General features: G+C 34.7%; 3 protein-coding genes across 3 annotated transcripts in view; 1 reads left to right on the forward strand and 2 right to left on the reverse strand.

The window, feature by feature from the left end:
- The window catches only part of LOC109729190 (KRAB domain-containing protein 5-like), a 445,983-nt gene that overhangs the window by 267,024 nt on the left and 153,511 nt on the right, over positions 1-25,448 (forward strand). The gene's annotated exons all lie outside the window — the stretch shown is intronic.
- LOC142865668 (uncharacterized) overlaps positions 1-25,448 on the reverse strand; it is a 284,849-nt gene that overhangs the window by 153,137 nt on the left and 106,264 nt on the right. Inside the window, 1 exon segment of the mRNA XM_075998850.1 lies at positions 8,004-8,453. Coding sequence (XP_075854965.1) covers positions 8,004-8,453 — 450 coding nt within the window.
- On the reverse strand, positions 8,845-17,053 carry LOC105885181 (KRAB domain-containing protein 5-like; the record flags this gene model as incomplete). The annotated part of the gene is made up of 3 exons (XM_075998851.1): positions 17,016-17,053; positions 16,461-16,527; positions 8,845-8,922 (listed from the first exon to the last, which is right to left on the reverse strand). Coding segments are annotated over exons 1-3 (183 nt in total), but the record flags the coding sequence as incomplete, so codon positions are not given.

The following is a 25,448-nucleotide window of genomic DNA, read 5'->3' on the forward strand; positions in this document are numbered from 1 at the left end:
CATTTTAGCACTTGTAGCATGTAGGGGGTGCTGATGTGACAGGATGAGATAAAACTGCTTAAGGCGTGTGCACAGTGAAGAGTGGAGGGTAAGGTTGTTTTATCAGGGGAGCAACAGAGCACTAGAGGCTACTATCTCTGCACTTTCAAAGATCTAAGACAATATCAGAAGGCTGACATATAATCTCTAGCTTATTAACCATGTAGGTACAAGCATCAACTATAGTTGATAGCCACAGATGAAGGCGCACACCTGAGCATCGACTATAATAGATAGACACAGAAGAACACTCACAGTGACTTTAGCTGGCAGCGTGATATGAAACCACACAGCTGAGTGTTGACTGTAGCTGAAAGCCATGATATGACATTTCTAATTTTTCATTTATCAAGATAAAATTGTGAACATTTAAAAATAACATAATGAAAACATATATGTATATATTATCTATTCTGATTTACATTACAAGTAAAGCTGCCTGTAAAGTAAATCAAGATTTCAGTGCTTTCAAGCTTTCCTCATCACACAAGAGCAAAATGGATTTGCTGTCACTGCAATGCACAAACTATCATGCAGACTATGAGTGCCACCTGTGGGCAAGGTTTCGGGGCCGGTGAGCACCTTACTGAAGTGGTTAAAAACAAATAAAAATACAAAAAAACCCGAAACATAAAAATTTTGCAAAATATATTTCCAAATAAATATTCTTAAAAGCCATTCTGTTCTTTTGAACAGAATTATTGAATCATGTTGTGGATGCATTTAAATATAGCTAATAGGTCTAATGTAATATGGGATGAGACCCCTTCCAAATTTATTATTCTTGAAGTCTATGAAAGAGGTTGGGGTGTGTGAAAATGCATCTTATCTTTCACTAGCACCTGCACCACCCCTACCTCAGCCTCTGACTCCTCCTTCCTGGAGATTTCTCCACACTCTTGCCCATTCTACACTTTACCACATCCCTCACTTTTGGAGGAGATTCCTGTAATACTGAGTGTAGACTTTCTGGGTTTGTAGTCCCTTGTGGTACTTTTCCCACAAGATTTAGCTTTTTTTAATTTTTTTTTATTTCAGAATATTACAGGGGTAAAAATGTTTAGGTTATGTATATGGCCTTTGCCCCACATGAGTCAGAGCTTCAAGTGTGTCCATCCTCCACACAGCGAGCAATGCAACCATTAGGTTATATATACCAATCCCCTCCACCACCCTCCCATTAGCCCAACACCCAATGAATTTAGTTGTGATGAACAGTATCTTGGATCACCTTTTCATTCTAGAGTGCCATGGTGGCCTTGAACTGGTTGACCCAGTCCAGGGCTCTCTCAGTACTCTCTGGCAGCTGACCTGGTCCAGGGTCTTCTGCTATCCCAAGACAAATGCATTCCTGTGCTACTCCTCTGCTGAAATAGAGCTCACAGAGGTCACCCACTTTACTGTCTGTATCCCTTCCACCATGTTCTCACTTCTCAGGATCTTATTTCATATCCCACCCTCTTCTTGCTCCACTCACATGCCTTGGCTTCTGAGGACCTACCTTGTTACTAGAACTGCCCCTGAATACTGCCAGGAAAGATCTTGCTGTGTAGGGCAATCCCACAAGGAAATGGACATAATATTAGACCTCAGCTTGGATATGTATTTTCCAAAAAATTTGAATAGGTCTAAAACCTCTCCCACTTTTAAGCACATACATGGAATCAAAACCCTTTAGGACTATCTGAAAAAAGGAAAAATACAAACAAAAATTGGGGTTTCATGACTGAGAAAGCATTGTGGCCAGTGTGGCCAATATCACCAATGTGATAATATAGACAGAACAATCCACTCCTATTCTAAATCACTTGCTGACTATATAGGTAATTTCTAATTGTTAACTGTAGTAAAATACACCCAATATAATATTTACCATCTTACACTTGTTAGGTATGCAGTACAGGAGTGTTAAGCATATTCACACTATGTGAAAGAAATTTCAAGAACTTTTTTTCCTGAACACCGATTAAACATAACTCCATTTCTCCATTCTTCCAGTCCCTGGCACAACCATTTTACTTTTTGCTTCCATGAATTTGATTCTTCTAAATACTTTGGATAACATAGTTTATTTTTCAAACACACAATAACAAAAGTATCTCCAGCAGAGAGAAAGAAGGAACCCCTGGTTTTAGTAAGTACCTAAATACTGACTTTAAGGGCTGTGATTTTCCTCACTGCATTTTTATTCATTCATTTATTATTTCAGGAAGCAATGTGTTCCACAATGTATTTAGTACTGAAAAACACAGTGTTGAACATATGAGCTCTGTAGACATTTATGTAGTTTTAAGAGTCCAACAATCTATTCCATAATTCCTCCCTTAATACCTCCTACTCTTTTACCTGAAGGCCTCCTCCCTCCCATTTTGAACACTTGTCTGGAGAACGTACAACAATTTTTTCCAGACTTTATGGCCCACATTTTTATGTTTATTTGTGCTATGCTCTACCTGAAATCTATAGGTACTTTACTAAATGTATTTTTATATGTAAGTTACTTAAAATCAACAAATATATCTGATCAATCTCTGCATTACTAATGCCTGACACACTATGGAGATGTGTGTTGGGTAAATGTGTGCTGGCTGACTGTGTGTGTGACAAGTCAGCACTGTAATTTTATGCTTCTGCTTATATCATTACATAAACCAAGTGGTTAAAAAAATCAATAAATTAAACAAAATTATCTTTTAATAAAACTAATACTTTTGTTTTAAATCATTTTTATTAAAAATTTTTGTATAGAATTGTTTCCCTTTCATTCCATTGATACTGTTTAGTTGGCTGTTGATTGTTTAGAGCAGGTATGGTGAAGGCAAATATTTTTCTCTCAGATATTTGCAAAAGGATAGTAAAAACAGTCTCTTAAATCTATTATTATAATATGCCAATCCTTAGCCAAAAACCTTTAGATAAATTTTAATATCAGTTCCAGTATTTATAAGTTCAACAAAAGATTTGTCATTTAGCTTAATTTCTAATTGAGGTTAATGGTCATTAATAAAGTTTGCCAATATACTTTTGTTCTAGTACTTCCAAAACCTCCTTGTCTTAAAACATTAGATTTTTTAATTTGCATGTTAATAGCAGAAGTTGTCCAATACAGTCTCTAGCCTGAAAAACATAATCAGAAGTGAAACTCACCATAAATGAAATTTCATTTGAATAAGCTGAATCAATTATACCTAAATGTATTATTACTCTTTCTAATGTAACAGTAATATGACCAAATTATTAACTAATATTAATATGCTTGTAAGATCAGGCCAAATATATCTATAGTTATATATATCTCAGTAGATAATGTTAAGAGTCCATTGTCACAAGATAATCTTTGTTCTCTGAAATTACCTTTTGGGGCAAGAGTCTCAGCCAAAGTTGCATTTTAAATGTCTAATCAGACCTTTTACCAATTTCTTAAAAGTTCTTTCCACAGCCAGGTGCTCCCCTTGGGTCATAAGGTGCCACTGGGGTGCGGTGGTGGGGAGCTGGTGCTGGGCTGCCTGGCTGAGCACAGCCACAGCCTGGGTGGCTCAGCAGCCATGACAGCGGTGGCACCATGCTGCTTAATTTTGCTGGACATAAAGCTGCTGGCATTTAGAATTAACATTATTAAAAGCCAGTATATGTAAAGTGATATTGCTTAAATTAGGAGGACTTACCATTTCTGGAACCTGATATTTCTTGAAATTTAGCAATTAAATCTATATAAGTTTCATTAACATTTTGTTTAACATTTATATGGAAAGATACAGCCTAAGAGAAGCTATCTTTTCCCTACTTTAATACAGCACTGTTGAATTTGAGAAATAGCCTGATCATCATATTTTAATTGCGCATTAATATCAAACCAATATTGCTGGCCCATAATTTGAGTCAGAAATTTTAATTCGTAGGTCTCTAGACCCATTTAACTAGGGTTGCTGATGCATCTTTTCCCTGCACCAAGTGGTGAACTATAAAAATTTAGGTGAAGATATAACTGTTTGCACAAAAGATTTCCAATCGCAAAGGATTAACATTTCTAATTGAGCCAATTCTTTAATCGAGTTCTTTGTGTAATGACAGTTCGTGTTGGCTGGGAGCAGAGGCTCATACCTGTAATCCTGGCACTCTGGGAGGCCAAAGCAGGAGGATCACTCAAGGTCAGGAGTTTGAAACCAGCCTGAGCAAGAATGAGGCTGTGTCTCTACTAAAAATAAAAAGAAATTAATCAGCCAAATAAAAGTATATAGAAAAATACACAGGGCATTGTGGCATATGCCTGTAGTCCCATCTACCAGGGAGGCTGAGGCAGAAGGATTGCTTGAGCCCAAGAGTGTGAGGTTGCCGTGAGCTAGGCTGATGCCATGGCACTCTAGCCCAGGCAACAGAGTGAGAGTGCTGCTTTTGTCATTCCATTTGTCAGTTGTAAGCAAGGGAACTCTGATATTTACCAGCAGGTTCATAATGCAGCACAGAACATGAAAGGGGCTTTAACGATTTTATTTGAAGCTAAAGACACCTAGATTTCCTGGTGCTGATGATTATGTTATGGAAGAGACTAAAGATGTATGTGGTGCTCACTGTCTCACCTCTGGCCACTGTGAGCATCAAAAACAGGATTGCATCCAAAATCACTGATGAAATTTTCCATCAAAAAGTGGCCATGATCCCTGAGATTCCTCTAGGGAGAATGACCAAATTATTGGCCAATGTTAGATGACTAAGAATGTGAAGTGTGTACTGCACACTCCAACTACTAAAATAAAGGAAGATAAAGTTATGTAAAATAAATTCTCTAAGATTGAAATATCAGGTAAAGAAAGATTATTCCAAATATTTTCAATGCAGAGAAATCATTCCATTATATTCTAACACTGAAAATACACACTCAAAAGTAGATTCTAGATGGATGCATATGTTGTACTATAATTAATAGAAAATTAAATCCAAAGCTCTTTACCTAAACTCCCTATTAAGAGATTGCCAAATTCTCATATTTCTTTATATAGTACTTAAAATATACATCACACACTTATTAATCCTTCACTTATTGCAATTATTTTCATATTTATGACGTTATATGTTAGGATCTAGTAACAGTTTGCTTTTACAAAAGAAAACAATGCTGAGTTCTTGATTTACTCCTCTGGACTTCAGAATTGTTTATCTTTCTTTGGCCTTTGAGGCTCTTACTTTAACCTTAGGACACTGAACCTCTCTAATTTTACTTAAGTTATGAGAATGCTGTATGTATAGCCTATAAATGGCCTCAAGCTGTCTAGCTAAAATTTTTGTTCACCAAACTAAAAAAATTCTACACTTCACATCAGAACTTTTAAAGTATTGTGTGAACTGGCCAGGCTTGAGTACAACAGTGAGAATATTATAGCCCAAGCACAGATGGAAAGAAGAATGGCTTAGATAGAGTTGTAGAAGGGAATGCAGATAAAAAATGCCAAAAAACTTGAGATAATTATGAAATGAAAGAAGCAGAATTTCCACTTATAAATTTCAAGAGTTGGTTGTTCTACCAGTTCCTTCGCTCTACATGCAAAATCAGTGATTTTTTACCCTGGACATTTTCAATCTCTTCTCTGGAGCCACAAGCTCTCTCCTACAGAAATATTGACTGCTAATTATAAAGCATCTATTAAATATCTAACAATGTCCTGTACTTATTTCTTCTATTTAAATATAAAATCAACTCCATAATTTATATATCCTTCTGAGTGTTTACCTGAACAAAGTAGCCTGATAAAGTCAATAAATCAATTAGTTCGATAACCCAAAGTAAAAGAAACAGTAACCAGAATGTTCTTTCAATATCCTTCCCAAATTAGTATGAAAATATAGAATGTACTAAGTAAAATGTAATTACTACAATGTGGAATTACTCACACCTTTAGGTAATTTTATGAGCACCATGAAGTTTTATAACAATCCTTGTTGTAATTGTAGATCAGTCACATAAATGGTATTTAATGAACTTTGAAATAATAAAATAACATAGATGGCCTAGCATGAGTAATAAGCATGTAAGAACAGAGGATTGGCATGGGCAGGTTCCCATTTAGAAGCTTTAGGGTTTTAAACAATTCAACATAAAGTGAACAAAATATTTCCTTTCAGAATCTTTGAAGTTTCTAGTTTGCTAGTAAATTCTCAACACTTTTGAAATTATCCATCTTTTCTAATATTTCTTTTTTTCTCTTGAAATAGGTATACATCCACATTCACACAAACATAATTACTTACTCTGTAAATATACTACAACTATAGTTCAACTTAACCATGATGTATTTGTATATTTGATTCAATATAAATAAAAATATACTTATTTCTGTTTTATTGGCCAGGCAGGTTGCATGTTGAAGGAAAAATGTAGGATACAATGTAATAACTAGTCATGCTGTGTTAAGAAATGTATGGCTTTTCATTAAGTACAAAATCTTTATTATAAGCATTATAGTAACAATGTAATTATAAATGTAATGAAAAAGAGCTTTGGGAACATTATTCTTCAAAGCAGAGACACTGATAAAAAGGATCACAAGTGATGTCTTGTTACTGTGTAACCCCACAGTACATTTTTACAACCCATTACCTCCAACTTTGAGTAACATGGGATAGGTTAATTGTGGTGCAAAATAACACTTCATTCAATCTACAACATGTTTGACACATTAAAATTACTTTTAATTTAATGAAACAAATTAAGTTTACATGTAATCTAAAAATATTCCAAATTTCATTCGATTTTATTATCTATCATAATGTACAATATTAAAACAAGTAATTTCTAATATTCTAATTTTTTCATTCTGATTATAATGAGAAGAATATTAGTCTGTATACCTACATCATACATCACTTGAAATACTGTTTGTTATAAAAAAATATCCATAGTACCTCTCGATTTCAAAAATCTTACATTTCAGTGATTTTAATTTCTCATGGAAAAGTACATGAATAATGCCTACTGAATACACAAAGACTACTAATAAATGCGATGTAGCTATCATTAACCACACACATTCACATACACGCTAAGAATGAAAACATACCATCTACTGTATCTAAAGTTGAATAACATTAGTATTTGCTTGTCAAAAAGGAAAAAAAAAATTTACCTTTTATATTTTTACCCTACCCTGACCAGAAAGTATATTTTACATGTAATTATAACTCTCATATAATTTCTCTCTTTTTAAAGCTGACATACAAGTAAATCAACTAACTATTTTAACTGGGTGGTACTCTATAATCAACAACCTGGTTTAAAGAAATTTGTGAATGTCTTAGTGCATTAGTGTATTACACTGTGAATCCTCTGATATTTGTTTAGACTTGATTCTTCATTAAATGTATTCTGAAATTCATTATATCTGTAGAGTATTTTTAAGTATCAATTCTTTGTGGTTCTCTAAGGTATATCTTTTGCATAAATATTTTTTCACATTCATTGTATTTGTAAGGTCTCTATTTCTTAAAATTTTTGTGATGTTGAGTAAAGTTGGAGAAAGTATTGGAGCATTTTTTTCAGTGTAAGTTCTCCCATGTCCAATAAGATCTCTGTTATAACTAAAAGTATTGTCAGCACTCTACATTATGATTGTTTACTTTAAGTATAAGTACTGTTGTGCATTTTAAAGCTAATACTTAGGGAAAGCACTTCCATACTCATTACATTTATCTCACTTTTATCTAGTATAATTTATTTGGTGTTGAATAAAATGCAAGCAGTTATTAAAGACTTTGCCACAATTCTCACATTCATAGAATTTTTCTCTGTTATGCATTATTTTATGAAGACTAAGGTGTGAGCACTGGAAAAATGCTTTGCCACATTCCTCACATTTGTATGGTTTCTCTCCTGTATGGATTCATTTATGTAGAGTGAAGTCTCTGAGCTGGAAAAAGACTTTTGTTACATTCTACAACATTTTAGGGTTTAACTCCAGTATGAATTCTTTTATGTTGAGTAAGGCTTGACCACTGGGTAAAGGCTTTGCCACATTCTTCACATTTGTAGGGTTTCTCTCCAGTATAAATTATTTTATGTAGAGTAAGGACTGAGGACTGGTTAAAGGCTTTGCCAAATTCTTCACATTTGTAGGGTTTCTCTCTAGTATGAATTTTTTTATGTCGAGTGAGGATTGAGGACTGGTTAAAGGCTTTGCCACATTCTTCACATTTGTAGGGTTTCTCTCCAGTATGAATTCTTTTATGTAGGGTAAGGATTGAGGACCGGTTAAAGGCTTTGCCACATTCTTCACATTTGTAGGGTTTCTCTCCAGTATGAATTCTTTTATGTAGAGTAAGGTTTGTGCAACAGGTAAAGGCTTTGCCACATTCTTCACATTTGTAGGGTTTCTCTCCAGTATGAATTCTTTTATGTTGAGTAAGGCTTGAGAACAGGTTAAAAGCTTTGTCACATTCATCACATTTGTAGGGTTTCTCTCCAGTATGGATTCTTTTATGATGAGTAAGGATTGAGAACTGGTTAAAGGCTTTGCCACATTCTCCACATTTGTAGGGTTTCTCTCCAGTATGAATTCTTTTATGTACAGTAAGGTTTGTGCACCAGGAAAAGGCTCTGCCACATTCTTCACATTTGTAGGGTTTCTCTCCAGTATGAATTCTTTTATGTATAGTAAGGTTTGTGCAACAGGTAAAGGCTTTGCCACATTCTTCACATTTGTAGGGTTTCTCTCCAGTGTGAATTCTCCTATGTATAATAAGTTTTGAGCAACAGTTAAAGGGTTTTCCACATTCTTCACACTTGTAGGATTTCTCTGTGGTATGAATTTTTCTATGTCCAGAAACATTAGAGCTGTGGTTAAAAGTTTTGCTACATTCTTTAAGTTTGAAACTTTTCTCTCCAGTATGTCTTGTCTTGTGGTTATTTAGATTTGATGATTTGCTAAAGACATTTATACATTTATTACATTGGACGATTTTTCTATGGCAAGTTGACAAACATTGGGTAAGACCATCAGAACATACTTTCTGCTTCTTACACTCAGCCACACACTCCCAGTCTCTTCTTAAGTGTATATTTTCAAGGCCACAGCTTCCATATAGTCTCGTTATTGATTTCTGAAAGGGGTCTTTTATGCCCTGCTCTGGTAATTGGTCTTTGGTGCAATAGTGAAACAGTTCTGAAAGAAATGAAAATAACAAAGTATCTCACTAACCAGACTCAGGTTAATATACTTCACAATTTGAATATATAAAACTATACAAAGCACGTTAGCAAGAAAGCACAATAGAATACCATGGTCTTACTTCCATCATAGATGTATGACCTTAAAAACATACTTACAACCATGATTCTTTTACAAATCATAACTGCTAATAGTTCATAGCACCCCAACTGAGAAAAACACCAAGAACCACAGGAAGGGAAGGAAACTTTGTTGCATTTACCCTCCAAACCCCTTCCTCCATGCTGACACTGAGTTATCACTTTAGTAGTAAAATCCCATCTCCTGGATTCCCTTTCAAAAGAGAATGAAACTATGGGCACATGTCCACACATGTGTTTTTTGTGGCCTTTCCAAAGGCTGGTTTCCACCTCCCTTGACAACTACATAACTCTCTGAGAAAAATATCCACATATTAAGAATAAAATTCTGGAATATCATAATGATGTTGGGCAAAATATTTAATTATGCTATAAAATTTGAAAGGCAAAATAAAAAAAGATCATTGCCATGTGTTAATTTCTATACTATATTAAAGGACATAATTATTGACATTGATATCATAAAGGTGAGGGCAGATGTAAAGATTAAAAATTTTTATATGCAACTGAAGTAGTTATTCATTTAACATAAGTAGTAAGTTCAAAGATTTTAAGTAGTTCTTACAGTGAACATCAGAAAAAATGTTTATAGAGATAAAAGAAAGCTAGGCAAAGAAACAAAATATGTCACTAAAAATCAGTGAGGCACAATGCAGGACAGAAGGAGAGAAAGAAAGAAAAGACAGTGACAAAAGTTATATAAAACAATTAACATAAGAGAAATTGTAAGTCCTTCCTTTGAGAAAATTACGTAAATTTTATGTACTAGTGTTTCCAGTCAGAGGCACAGTTAAATAAAGAGTTAAAAAAAATCCAACTATATTCTATCTAAAGCGACTTGACTTAATTCCTGGTGAGAACAATAGACTACAACTAGAAGGATATAGCAAGATATATCAGAAAAACATTTAGCATCTAAGAGCAGTGGAGTTCAAAATTATATTAGGCACATTATTTTGAAGTAAAAAACGTAATAATTTTTAAAATATACTTTAAGTCAAAACTGTCACAAGAGAAAAAAAAGGCAATAAATATAAAAAGTGGTCATTCATGGAGGGCCTATGAAAATAACACATTTATATGATATCTATCTTTATCTCACATCAAGGTTATCAAATATATTTTTAAAAAGCATTGACAGAAATGAAGCAAGAAATGGACAACAAAGTAATACGATACTTTGATATTCTATTCCACTTTCAATAATAATAAAACCAGTCAATTATTAATAAGAAAACAAAAGATTTGAAAACACTACAGAGCAATTAGACCTAACAGATATATTGGAAACACTCTACAGAATAATAGTAGAATATACAATCTCATTGATAGCTCATAAAACGTTCTTCCTAAAAAACTACCTGTTCAGCCACAAGTCTTAACCAATTTTAGAAAATTGAAATTTTACTCACTTTAATTTTTGACTATAATGGAATGAAACTGAAAATAAATAATAGAAGAAACGCAGAAAAATTTACAAATATAGGAAAATAAACAACACACTCTTGAATACGTTCTTCTTCAACAGAAGAAGACCTAATGTTGTGAAGATATCCAGATTGATCTACAGATTAAATGCAATTCCTTTCAAATTCTCAATTTCAGTTTTTGAATAATAGAAACAGCAAACTTTTCCTTCAGAAGTTTCATTAAATTTAATGGTTTAGTCTCTCAAATGAAAAATAAGATGAATGTATGTATAAAAACAAACAGAACTCTACAATATGCCACCTACAAAATCCTTCCTTTAAAAGCTCTAAAAAGTCAAATGGTTGAAAGTAATGTAAAAAACACTACATAAATAATAGGAAGACGATATTGTGGCCATAATTAAAGAAAATACACTTTAAGTCAAAAACCATCAGAAGAGACAAAGACTTTTATAATGACAAAATCGGTCATTTAGGAGAAATCTATAGCACAGAACACACATAGACAGATGATATACATGTAATGTACACATTTTAGGTTAGATATTTTTTAAATATATATTATATATCAGGGCTTTGCATGATATGTGATTATTTCAATGATGAATATATAAGGCTATGCCTCATATATATGATTTCAATGATGAATACAAAAATTTGACAGAAGATAAATAAGAAAACAGATAATGGGAAAGACATTATAGACTAGTTAGATGTAAAAGACATTTAAAGAGGTCTGCAGTCAAAAGCAGCAGAATACACTATGGTTTCAATCATACATGGTAAATGCTATTAGGACACTTAAGTCTTATCAAGTTGAAGAACCCTAAAATCATACAACATATATTTTTTGACAAAATTGAAGTGGAACTAGAAATCAAAAGCACAATATAAACTGGCTAATACAAAAATATGTCAAAATTAAACACATTCTTTAATGCATTCATGCTCAATGGTCAGATGATTTAAAATTGTTAAGATCCTGACACTGTTTTAGTAGATGTAACATGAAATGCATAATAATGAAAAAGGAAGAGAAGAAAAATGGGATTGTATCACACTTCAAATTTTTTTGCAGAAAGGAAAAACTTAGTAGAGTAAAAATGCCTCCTTTTAAATGGGTAAAAATAGATGCAAATCAAATATTTGATTGAAGTTAACATGGTGAATAAGTAAAAAATGATTAAAATTCAAAAACAATGGTGAATAGTTTGACTAATAAATGGACAATAGATTGTTCTGGCATTTCTGCAAGGAAGATATACTAATGGACAAACATAATTTGAAAGCATCCTAAAAATTATTAAACTATAGAGAAATCAAAACAATATCACAATGATTTACCATCTCACATGCATTACATTGAGAACTTAAAAGTAAATAAAAGCCTATGCAAATACATACATATGGTGAGAATGTATAGAAAGGGAAATGCTGCCATGTTATTCTGAGCCTTTGATTCTAAAAATTACAAAAAAATTGAAATAGAACAGATCACAAATTTAAAATATATGAGGAATCAAAATCAGCTCTATGGTGGGTAAAGAAGGATGCACTTGTTTTTCCCCCAAAGAACAAAAAAATTTGACAGCCATCCATGGAAAATTACAATTATCTGAATTTGGGGACTTAAATGGAAGGTCATTAAACTCTAGTGGAACCATAGATCTGGGAAGGTGATTTAGAATATTCAGGCTCTCATCCAGCTGACAAACTTAAGGACCCATTGTCCTGAATACAGACTGCAACATGGGTCAACCATCTTAGATATGCAGTCTCCAATGGTTCCCTGTGACAAAGTTGGAGTGGTGTTTCTCATCCAGAGACTTTGGGAGAGACACAGCTATCTGCAGCCATGGAGGCAGACTTGAATAACTTGGTCTTGCTATCATCTGTAAAGCAGAACTGTGACTCTGTTACAGCAGTCTGAACTATAGTCCATGTCCAGTTCTTTCAGTGCATAGATCCACACAGCGACCTGCAGGGACTCTTCCAAGATACTCGTTGGGAGCCACACTCAGCCACACATATAGTATCAGCCCTAAAATATGCAGACTGAAATGCACAACCATACCCTAGTATGTGGCATACACATCCTAATCCTGAAGGCAACCAGTTTACCCAGAAACAAGAGAGGATTGGAAACTATCCAAGCCCTTTGGAACTGGCCCACCAGATGCAGACTCCACTGCAGAGCAAGGGGCAGCCTTGTGACCTAGCTACAGAAACTCTTCATTGTAAACCCAGTGGAGATTCCTTTAGCCCAAATACTCAAAAGAAAAAAATCTTTACCTTCCAAAACCAGTTTATAAAATCTGGGAAAGCTATTTAATCCTTCATATGCACAGATACCAATATAAGGTTAATGTGTAACCTCTCTTAATGCTTCTATTTTATCAAATTACTACAAGACCTAAGCAGAAAAATTAGGCAATAACATGACCAGATCCACTCAAATTAGAAAGGAAAAAATAAAAATAACACTATTTGCAGATGACATTATCATATATATGAAGAACAATAAAGAAGATAGGAAGAAAGCTTTAAAAGTAATAAAACCCCCACTTAAGTCACGGGATGTAAAATTTACATACAGATATCAGTTTTTTTTCTATACACCAATAAGGTACACAATAAAAAAGGAAAATACTCTCATGTACAATACCATCAAGATAATAGATTTCTGAGAAAAAAAAATTAACATTTGGTTAAAAAAACCTCTTACACTGACTACTCTATGATATTAATAAAAGAAACTGAAGATGACATGAGGAAATAGAAATACATTATCCAAAAGAATGTATACATTCAATGCACTCCCTATCAAAATTCCAGGGGCATTACTTGACAGTATTAACCAAAAATTCTAATATTTATATGATCTCACAAACACCATTGATGAACCCTATACATAATTAGAAAGAAGAAAAAAGGTTCCAGCATCACACTTTCAGATTTCAAAATAAATTTTAAGGTGGGAGTAATAAAAACAGCTAAATATGTGCCTAAAATCCAACACAAATAACAATGGGAGAGAATGGAGAACTCAGAAATAAACCAAAACATATAAGGTCAAGTAACATTTATGTGGGCACTAGTAATGCACAATGCAGAAAGTATGGCTCTTCCATGCTTGGTGCTTGAAAACTGGATACCCAAAAACTAATGAATAAAAGCAGACTATTATTTTCTTATATGACACCCAAAATGTAACTCCATATGTAATAAAGATTTAAATGGAAGATATAAAACTGTAATATATCTTAGAAAAATTGTATAAAGAAAAGGAGAAATATGAGAAAACCTTGACCTAAGACTTGCAATTATCTTTTTTTTGGATATGACACAATAAGCACTGGACCAAAATATGAACAATTTTGGCTGCATCAAACTTAAAATCCTCTGCACAGCAAGGAAAAAAACAAAATAAGAAAATATATAGGATGGGGGAAAATATTTTCAATGTTTATATTGTATAAAATGTTAACACCCAAAATATATAGGAAACTCATATTTTTCAAATGCAAAACAATGTCATCGCCCACTTAAAAATAAGCAAAAGTTTATGTAGATTATTTTCAAAGAAAACATACCAGTTTTCAACAGGAAACATGAAGAGTAACACAGCATAACCAAAACATCATGTAAACACAAATGAAAACTATGATAAGGGATCACCACACAAGTGTTAAATGGCTAATGTTTCAAACAAGAGACATAACATGTGAGGACAAGAGTGTGCAGGAAATCAATCCCTATAGACTGTTACTGATTGTAAATGGATAGTGTTGTCATAGAGATTTGTTAAAAATATAAATAACACAACTGCCTTATCATTCACCAATTCTACCTATAACCATGTAATATCAGTATCTGAAGAAGATTTTGCACCCCATATATATCGCACCATTATGCACATTTTCAAAGAAAATGGAAACAAACTAAATGCCTGCTTTGATGAATAGATTAAAAAATGACTGCACAAACACATACCATATAATATTACTAAGACATGAAAATGATAAATATCCTGCCATTTCAACAACATAGATGGACATAGTAGGCATTATGCTAAGTAAAATCAGCCATTCCCAGAAAGATAAATACTGCTATGGATAATTATTTTTAAAAAGTTGAATTTACAAAAATAAAGAGTACAACAGTGGTTTCCAGGGTGTAGAGTCAGGAAAAATGAGGAGATGTTTAAGAGTAAAATCTTTTAGTTATAAGATGAATAGATCTTGGAGATCTATTGTATGGCAACATGATTAGGGTTATTAATAATGTTTTATATGCTTAAAATTTGTTAAGACCATAGACCTCTCTATTAATAAATTTTCTCAGTATAATTAAATGGTAAATATGTGAGATGATGGAATAGTTTATGCCCTTTATTATATTGTTTTACTATTTATACACACATCTGATCACTACAGTGTGTACAATAAATATATACAGTTATACAATTCTTATTTGTGGAAACTTCCACCCATTAAACATCCCATACACAGAAATATATGCACACATACACACATATGAATGGCACAATTCTGATGCTACTAAACAGGGGGAAATTATGGAATATAAGTTATCAAAATAGTGTGAATCAATTGGGAATATAAATATATTCATGTATGTGAAGCACTGAATGAGACAGATTATTTTGGAATTCTATAGGGTGAGAGTGCAAAATAAACTATATTATAGTTTTGGTATTTGACTATAATAAAGTTGAAAATTTACTCTTATTTATACTAGAAAAAGATTACTTAGAAGTGAAATAACATTAGATTTTCTTACATTTAGGCAGAGGCTATGCATTTGTACAAAGTTAGTGAGCCTCACTTTCTGTAGACTTGCCTCTGAAAACTTAGAATTGGAAATCATGATGCAGAAAATATGACTATCTTTCCCTAGGGTTTCTGGTATTACAGAAACAAATCCAAATATCTCCACTGTTCCCCTTTACACATTTCAGAAATGACGCATCAAAAGGAACTTAAAACAGGGAGCTGGGCATGGAGGATCACACGTATAATCACAGCACTTTTGGAGGCCAAGCAAGAAGGATCACTTGAGGCCAGGATTTTATACCAGCCCTAGCAACATAAGGAGATTCCATTTTTACCAGATAATAATAATAATGAAAAATAATCGCTGGCCATGATAATTCATACCCATAGTTCTAGCTACTTGGAAGACAGAGGTTTTAGGATCCCTGGAGCCCAGATGTTTGAGTTTTCAGTGAGCTATGATCAGCCACTGTACTCAAGAAATGGCAGGAGAGCAAAACCCTGTCAAAAGATGGTTTAATGTAGTGGTCTTCAAAATATGCACAGATAGTCCCATAACTCATAAACTCCACCTGCACAGATAGTCGCGTCTATTAGCAATGCTAATAGATAATGTAGTCCCTTATAAGCTATCACAAGAAGTATGGCTCTCACTGACTTCGAAGGATGATCACTTCATGGGTAGAATTCTTAGAGAGTTAAAGAGCCTGGGACAAAAGATTTCCTTCTGGAAGATAAAGAGCAACTTACACAGGCTTCTAAAAATCATTTCCAACTGACCAGAATATTCCAAGCCACTTTTAAATATCTGCCTTCCTCTTTGAGATATACCTCTCTAACATTAGTTATGTGCTTCACTGAATCTCACCTACCTGGATATTTAATTGTTGTTTCCTCTTTCTTCATAATCCAGGGCTCTATCCTTTGCTCCAGACATGCAATCAGCTCTGGCTTTGAGACAGCAAAACCTGTTTCATTAGAAAAATTTCACATGACTCTTCCTGAAGACTTTCCAGTTACTAATGCAGTGCTATCCTTAGTAGACACAACATTACAGAAGATTCTATAAAATTCATTTGCAACATATTGTTTTCTCACACACCCTGTAGAATGATAAAAAATTATATCTAATTTATGACAAGAGCACCAATTCCCACTAGCACTAAATAAAGAAAAGGTGGAAATTCTATTCTAAGGTGCAGGCAACAATTATATACCCTGATTTCTAGTGTAACTACTAATCTAGTGTGAAATATACATATCACTCCAAGAAAGGGTAAGGTTCAACGTAACATGAGACATCTATTGATTTCATTTTATACAACAACAATCTTCCAATTTTCTGTAAAAGCATGGATATTAAATTCATTCATGTAAAGTTGATACTTTTAAGGAACTATCTACAAAAATATACTAATGGCCTTAATGTGGAATAGGAATTCTGTACATAAGTGATCCTCACCAAGGGAGACCAGGTTTCCATAGTTCTCCAACATCACATCCCTATACAAATTCCTCTGAGCATTGTCAAGGCATGCCCACTCTTCTGGAGAGAATTCTACAGCCAAATCCTGGAATGTCACCATCTCCTGTAAAAAGACACATATTTCCCAAGTGGCCATAGAGAGAGTTATTTATTTGACTACAAGGAAAATGAGTTATGAGAACTTTTTCTGACATATGAGTGACTAGAATTATCCAATGAGATATTTTTTAGCATATTGATATTCTTGAACATATTCTCTTATTCACACGAATGAGGATCAGAAAAGATGTATGAAACTGTGTGCATATGATTCTGCTTTAGAGGATAAAGTATTTAATACAAAATTAAAGGCCTCAGTACAGAAATATAAATTTATGGGTGTTATATTTACATCATATCAGTAAATTGTGCATATTTCTCACATAGGGAAACAGAGATTTAGAAAGTATCACATAATTTTGATCAGTACAATAAAGAACTGGAGATTTTTTTTTTAAAAGCAGGCTCTGATTCAGTAGATCTGGGGTGTAGTCTGAATCTCTGCCTGTCACATAATATAACTACTGATAACAATGCTGCTTGCCTAAGGAGAGTATATTGTCAATATCCAATAAGTGGTAGCCTTTGAATTTATCTCAGTTCATCTGAACAGAACACAGAGAATAGCCCTCATTTTTCAAAACAATGTATAAGAATAAATTAGAGCTTCCGGATTTAATGTGATGCCTCATGCACATCAGTCAGTAAATCTCCACAAGACACTTAACAATAAAGAAAAAAAACCAATTAACTTTATATTGGATGAATCTGTCAGAGAGCATCTTAAGCAAGTGAATGAAATTAACATAACTTTAGCTGCACAAATTGGTGTTAGGCATCGTTGCAAAGAGGAGGACACAAATCACTGCTGGGATGGTAGTGGCCAACAATATGTAACCATGAAGAATCATCAATTTATGCAAATTTCAGATACTGATACTTCCTATATTTTGTTGTCTTTAATAATGTATCTAAATACTTTAGCATCATACAGAGCAACTCTTCTAGTTTCGTTTTTCTCCATAATTTTGTGGTTATTCTTTTCAATCAATGCTATCTTCTTTCAAAATTTTCCTAAGGATATTTTATGTAGAGCTAATGAAGCATCCAGATCATACAATGAGAGTACATGTTTCCCTTCCTCACTCAAATCCAAAGACTCTATCCCATCCCCAGGACGAATCTCAGACATTCACACTATTCCATCTTGACCTGTCACAATGGGAACATTTTTTTTTTAATTTTTTTTTTATTTTGGCATATTATGGGGGTACAGATTTTAAGGTTTCAATAAATGCCCATTTCCCCCCTCCCCCCAAAAGTCTGAGTCTCCATCATGACCATCCACCAGATGGTGCACATCTCACTCACTATGTATGTATATACCCGCCCCCCTCCCCCCTCCCACCTGCCCAATACTCTATTACTGTAGCACCTATGTGTCCACTTAGGTGCTGCTCAGTTAATACCAGTTTGCTGGAGAATATATCTGGTGCTTGTTTTTCCATTCTTGGGATACTTCACTTAGTAGTATGGGTTCCAGCTCTAACCAGGAAAATATAAGGTGTGCTATATCACCACAATGGGAACATTTTCAATATTACATGTCATACAGTTCTTATGAAACTTGGTTATTGTAGTAAGAAGCTTGTAGGAGAGAATATAGAGCAGGTTCTGTTATATAGGGAGGAAGGATATTCCAGAGCTCCTTGACTATCATAAGAAGAAAGAAAAAACATGTAGTTACAAAACTTTTTAGGCATATACATCAGAAGTAAAGAAGTAAAGGTTTACAAGTTCAAAAAATTGAGGTTCTACATGACTTTCTAGGAGAAAGAGTGCACACAACCTCTTAATTGGGACACACTTACCTGAAAACCAGCCATTTCTTCTCCCTCTTCTTCTACTCTGAAATTCCTTTTCAGGTGAGATTGTGTAGAACGATTATAGTTAAATCTTCAGACTACGCTTAAAGGAGTCAGCACAATTTGTTCCCTTTTTTCCACAATATTCACAAGCAGGAGGAACATAAAATGCAGAAAGGCTACACTCACTTGTTGTTAGTCATAGAAAAGATTCAGCTATGATCAGCTACTTTATGGAGACCAAAAAGTGAGGTTCTTCTATCTTTTCTTCTGGTTACCTTCTCCTGCTACAATTACCAGGAGTTTCTGCTACAGGAATGGGAATCTGAACCAAACTGATCTGCCTCTACCAAACCCAGAGAGCAGAACATGTGACTTCCCTCTAGAACAAAGGCTAAACTCAATTCACATGAATATATGCAGAAGTCCTAATGCTTGACTCAGGTATCAAATTAGAATTTAGTGGGGCACAATTAAAACCACATGGATGTTCCCACCTAGCCCAACAGGCAGGTGATGGTGTTTCTTCAATCTAGCCACGTTATCCTAACTGAAACCTGGGCTGAGAGGTAATTACCTTAAAATTGTCTCTGAAACATCACTGTGAATATAAACCATGTGGTACTGTGGACCTCACTCTAAGAAATGTGGTCTGGTGGTGTGTAAGAGGTACATTAATTGGGTTCTTTGACATGTCCCCTTTTAGTGGTGATGTTGTTCAATCTAGATCCATTATTATTAGAACTCAGGTAGAGACAGCAAGCACAGCATACATACTGCCTTTTGCCCTACACTCATCACAACATATACTTCATTTCCAAAGTGAAGAGCACCATAATGCAATGTCTACTGAGTATGTGCTATGTGCTCAGAAGTATAGTATGTTGCACTGTAAAGAAGGCTTTACATTGTGTGATTTAATCCGTGCTGTGCCAGAAAAGGTGAGTAGTAATTGTCCAATAATTTACAGAAAACTTTAGATGTGGTGCCAGCCTTTCTATTCCTCTAACACAATTATAATATGACATTACACAAGACATTATAATACAAGACATTATAAGACATTATAATATGACATTACAGAAGATCTAGAAAATTGTCTACACTCACCCCAAAAAGGTTTTTTCAAACTCAACTTACAAGTCCATGTTGATCTCTAACACTGCAGCATATGTCTCCCCTGAGTTTTTGGTACATCCCTATTCCAGATTATGTCCCTGTCTTGCGAATTCTAGGTTGAGGCAGGGCTAGTTTCCTTCCCTCTCTGTAAAAGCAAAGGATACACAACATGTGTATACAACGTGTGTATACAACGTGTGTATACACTTGTGTATCCTTTGCTTTTACAGAGAGGGAAGGAAAACAGGAAGAGAAATTCCTCTTTGGAACCTGTCTAATGCATCTTGAGGAACCATAGACCTTTCATTCAGAATTCAGATCTGCAGATTTAGGTCTCTAAAGAGGCATGGATTCAGTAGCACTCATGCACACTTCCTGGCATTTGGGCAAAACAGAAAGCAGAAAGGGAGTTTATGTATCACACACAGTGCACAGTTTCTTGTTCCCATTTCTGTCTGAGCCCCATGGTCTCTGAATCCATTTCAGTTCTAAAGATGTGAGATGCATTTAGAGAAAGGATAGAACTACTGATTTTTATCCTATGAGGGGGTATTCACAGGAATCTGGTCTAAGTATGCTCCAGAAGGACAGTAGGCACCAAAGAGGCCTAGAGAACTTACTGTGTGCAGATGTGGGGACAGTGAAGCTCTGTGCTGCAGACTTGCAGGTTACAGACTGGAAGCTCAAGAAGGAATCTAGTGTTCAAAGCCCTTCTAATTTAGAAGTGGTGGGCACATTTTATGTTTATGTTGCATTTTTAATTCTGAAAAGTGTTCAGGAAATATTAAAAGTCTCCAACTAAGAAAACCTCTCCACAAAGATAAAAGAGAATTGAAATAAAACTCTTTTATTACTCAATTAAAGCAGAATGTGATATGCACAGTTCCAATCCACTGAGACATTTCAAAGGCACACACAAAGTTGCTACTGTACATAGCTAAGCAAATCCTAACTTTTACATACATGTTATCTAGATAAATAATAATTTTCTGTGAAGAAAGAAGACTGGACAGTCCTATTTGTCATAAACGGTGCACCCTAAACTTACTTAGTTTTCAGTGAGACTTTCTTTTTTTGGTAATTGGTTAAATTCAAATAAAATACATGCGTCTGAAGTCAATGCAGAGGAGATAATTTTGCAACTTAAATCTAGATGCTCACTGAAGATAGGATCACATCTTCCTATGGAAATTGTGGGATAGGGACCTAACTTCCTTGATGTTTTATTTCAAAGAGATGTTTTTCAGTTTCAGAAAAATCATTTGTTATAATAAAAAAAAAAAAAAACTTTTAAAAACCTTCAAAAGGATATACATATCTTAAGCAGATAGTTTGGATCTCTGGCTCTTCTCGGGACAATGGTGCCCTGTTTTGGTGCTGTTTCCAGCAATTGCTCCACCTGGCGAGATGGATAAGGCTGCCATTGGATTTCAGTGCTGCTCCATCCTTAATTCTACCCTGAGTCACTTCTACACCTGAGGATGGAGGGAATGCTTTATCAATCTAGCGTTTCCCTAGCCAAGGCATAATAAGATTTACAATGTGACCTAGGGTGTGCTAAGGGTAATTAATATGTCATTAGCTTTAATCTGCATTGCAGTTCACCCTCCCCCATGGGGTTTCTTAGAGGGAGCTCCTATAGTTTGATGAAATTTTCAGGACACCTTTTGATTATTTGATAAGAACCTATACCTCCGATGATACAAATTCTGATGAAATAAAATTAATGAGTGTGTTACAAATTTAAAGTAAAAAAATAAAAACCACACAAGAGCCTGCCAACTCATGAGTGGATTATTAATATTTGGTATATGTTTACAATGAAATATTAATCAATTTTAAGAAATGACAGTGAGCTAACACTGCTTATATTTTCCTGGATTGAGTGAGCCCATTATCTGAAGTGAAGTGACACAAGATCAGAAGAATGGGCTGCACATGTACTCACCATCAAACTGGTACTGACTGATTAACACAATAGTGCTCAGATGGTGGTGGTGTTCACCAGGGGTTTGGGGTAGACCCACATCTGAGGGATGCCTTGATCACCATGGAAGGGAAGGGTATACCTCTAACCCTTGCTAGGGAGAGGCAAAGTTATAAAATGTGACTGAAATGTGTGTCCTTCATATTTCTGAAATAAAAATAAAAATAAAAACCATACTTCTTTCCTAAACTTAAAAAAATACCAATATTTTGGTATTGGTATTTATAAATATACCATAAATATAAATTTATATAAAGTATAAATATACAACTTTATAAAAATACCAATTATTGACTCACAAAGCAAATATAAATGTCAATCAAGCAATGATTTCAAAGTACCTTAAGCAAAAAAGTCAAGTTTATTTAAAATTATAAATGTATCAACAAATTTTGATTTAGTAATCTCATGCCTGGAAGTTAGGGTTAGGGTGACTTTAGGGAAAATTATAATTTAGAAAAAATTATACATTAAAAATATAAATTATTATATTGTCTATAATGGTAGGATTAGAAGATCACTACATTTTAATAGAGATAATTATGTAAGGATACCATGGTTCTTCTATTTAGAGGTGTATGAATTTAACAAACTGCACAAACTGATACTTTGTACCCTTTGATTTTGTCTTTCTCCATCCCACTCTCTGTTGTAACCACATTTCTCAGTATGAAATCAGTTTTCTTTGATTCCAAAATGAGATCATACAGTATTTGTCTTTTTGTGCCTGGCTTACTTTACTTATCATCATGTCCTCCTGTTCAAAACATGTTATCACAAATGACAGAATTTCATTCTGTTTGAAGGCTCATTGTGTAAATGCACCTCATTTTCTTCATCCATTCATGTGCTATTGGACACTTGTGCTTGTATTCTTGGGCTAGAATGAATATTGTTGTAATGGAATATGGAAGGATAGATATATCTTCTACATACTGGTTTTGCTTCAATTGAATATGCATCTAGACATGGGAGAGATGGATCATATGGTAATTCAGTGTTGAGAAATCTCTGTGCTATTTTTTACAATGGCTGTATTGAGAAAATAGATTTTTAAGACTCAGAGGGATAAGGATGATTAGGATTGAGGGATCAAATCTTATCTACTGGGTGAAACCTATATTCATTGAATGAATGACACACTAAATGTCCCGTATTTAGCACTATATAATTAATACATGCATAAAGGAAAAAAATACGACTGGTACCCCTCAGTTTATTGAAATACAAATAAATTTGGCTGTTCCAATTTATATTCACAACAAAACTATGCAAGTGTTTCCTTTTCTCCAGATCCTCACCAGCACTTAGCATTCATCATATTGAGAACAGGCATTCTAATAGGTGTGAGGTAATAGCTCATTGTGACTTTAGCTTTCATTGCCATGATGATTAGATATGTTGAGCATTTAGACATATATCTGTTGAAAATTCATTTCTATCTTTTGAGAAATTTCGAGTAGTTTTATCATATCTTTTCCAAAGTATACCTAGATACAATCATCAGACTGTGTCCAACATATACATATACAATTTTTTGTGAATTAAAAACAAATATATAGCAAAATAAATAAATGACCAAATAAGATGATTGCACAGGAATAAGAAATGGATATTGGATATAGTACACAAATAAGCCACATTCCAAATATATCACATTGGAGTACAAAAACAAAAATCAATAAAAGGAAGACAATGACCAATTGACATATCAACTTTCAAGACAGGATCATTTCTTTTTGTCTATTATCTGTTCTTAAAATATCTGGCTTTATAGTTAAATTCATCTGAATATGTTGCTCTACATATGGTAAATCTCACATTTCAATGTATAGATTTCATTGTTTTAGATTTGGATTTTCAGTGGAAAGTTAAGCATTTCATATTCCCTATTTTCTGAGAACTCTCCTGGGGCCCCAAAGACATCTTGATTTGTCAGATTGTAGATGAGAGGGTTGAGCATTGGAATTAGGATGGTGTAGATGACAGAGAGCACTTCTCCTGTTTATGGGAATGAGACTTTTGTAGAAGAGATCTGGTAATGGCAGCCACATAGAATAGAGACTCCAGGGGCGTGTGAAAGAAGTAAATGGCCAGGGTTTCCATGTGCCCCAGGCTTGCGACGGTCACCAGTTGAGTGTACAGTATAAATACATAGGAGGCCATAATAGCTAAGATAGGAGGGAAGAGAAAAATAACTCCATGGATAAAAAGACCCAATAAATAGGTAATTGTCATCAGAGACTAGTTCAAATACAGCTGGGATCTCAGAAACAAAATGACGACCTTCCCTGGATGTGAAGTAATGGAAATTCAGAGGGCAGAGCACATGGATCAGGGCATTGAGCACTGCACTCAGCCAAGATGGAAGCACCAGGAGAACACAGAGAACATGGGGAATGTGGATGGGGTAGCGCAATGGGTGACAGATGGCCATGTCTCAGTCCTAAGCCAAGACGGCCAGCATGTGACATTCTGCTGCCAACAGGGTGATGAGGAGGAGAGATGAATGCCATAGTCAGTGCAAGAGATGTGATGATTCCTAGGGAGAAACTTGAGGGCCATTTGAGGAACAAACATGGACATATAGAACTGGTACATGAGGGATGGCTTGCTCATCAGAAAATATATAGGGCAGTGGAGAGGTGGGTAGGGCCGAATGAGAAGGATGACTGTGGTGTTTCCAGAAAGGACCAAGAGTTCTGGCATGGTGAGGACAAAAAGAAGCCAGGAATCCTGGGGGCTATGAAACAGGCCTAAAGGATGACATCACCCCTTATGTCTGGTTGTTCTGCCATGCTTGTTCCTTATTTGTTAACTTTCAAGATAGATTGAAAGAAATATATTCACAATCTGTGTGGGGCGCGGTGGCAACGCCATTCCTAGATGGCGCCCGCTTCCTGGTCACACCCTACTGTGCATCTGACAAACAGATGTTCAGCGCATGTGCAAAGCCTTGCCTCCTCCCCTGTTCTGTGTTGGCCAATCAGGGTATGCCCCGTGTACTTACTGTCTATATAAGCAGCTGCCGAGAACACCTCGGCGTCTTCCACATGTAACTAGCTAAGCAATCCCCATTAAAGCGCTGTCAGAAGAACTCAGGTTGCCGCGTCTTCCTTGCTGGCGAGAGGGCGCGACAAATCTGTACATAATTACTCTAAATCAGAAGGCACTTTCCAGCACTTCAAATTCATTTTTGTCCTACCCTTCTTCTTTCAGTTTTAGTAAATAATTACATTTCCCTTTCACTAGGATTTACTAAGGAATCATAAAAGAGTTCTAGAATATGACACTTGACACATTGGAGGAGAGAGCATAATCACTGTTGCATTTGAACATGTACTTTTGAAATATTTTTTTCTTAATTAAAGTTCTAGAAATTGAAATCCTCTCAC

Source organism: Microcebus murinus, chromosome 31 (assembly GCF_040939455.1).
Source record: "Microcebus murinus isolate Inina chromosome 31, M.murinus_Inina_mat1.0, whole genome shotgun sequence".
NCBI lineage: Eukaryota > Metazoa > Chordata > Mammalia > Primates > Cheirogaleidae > Microcebus > Microcebus murinus.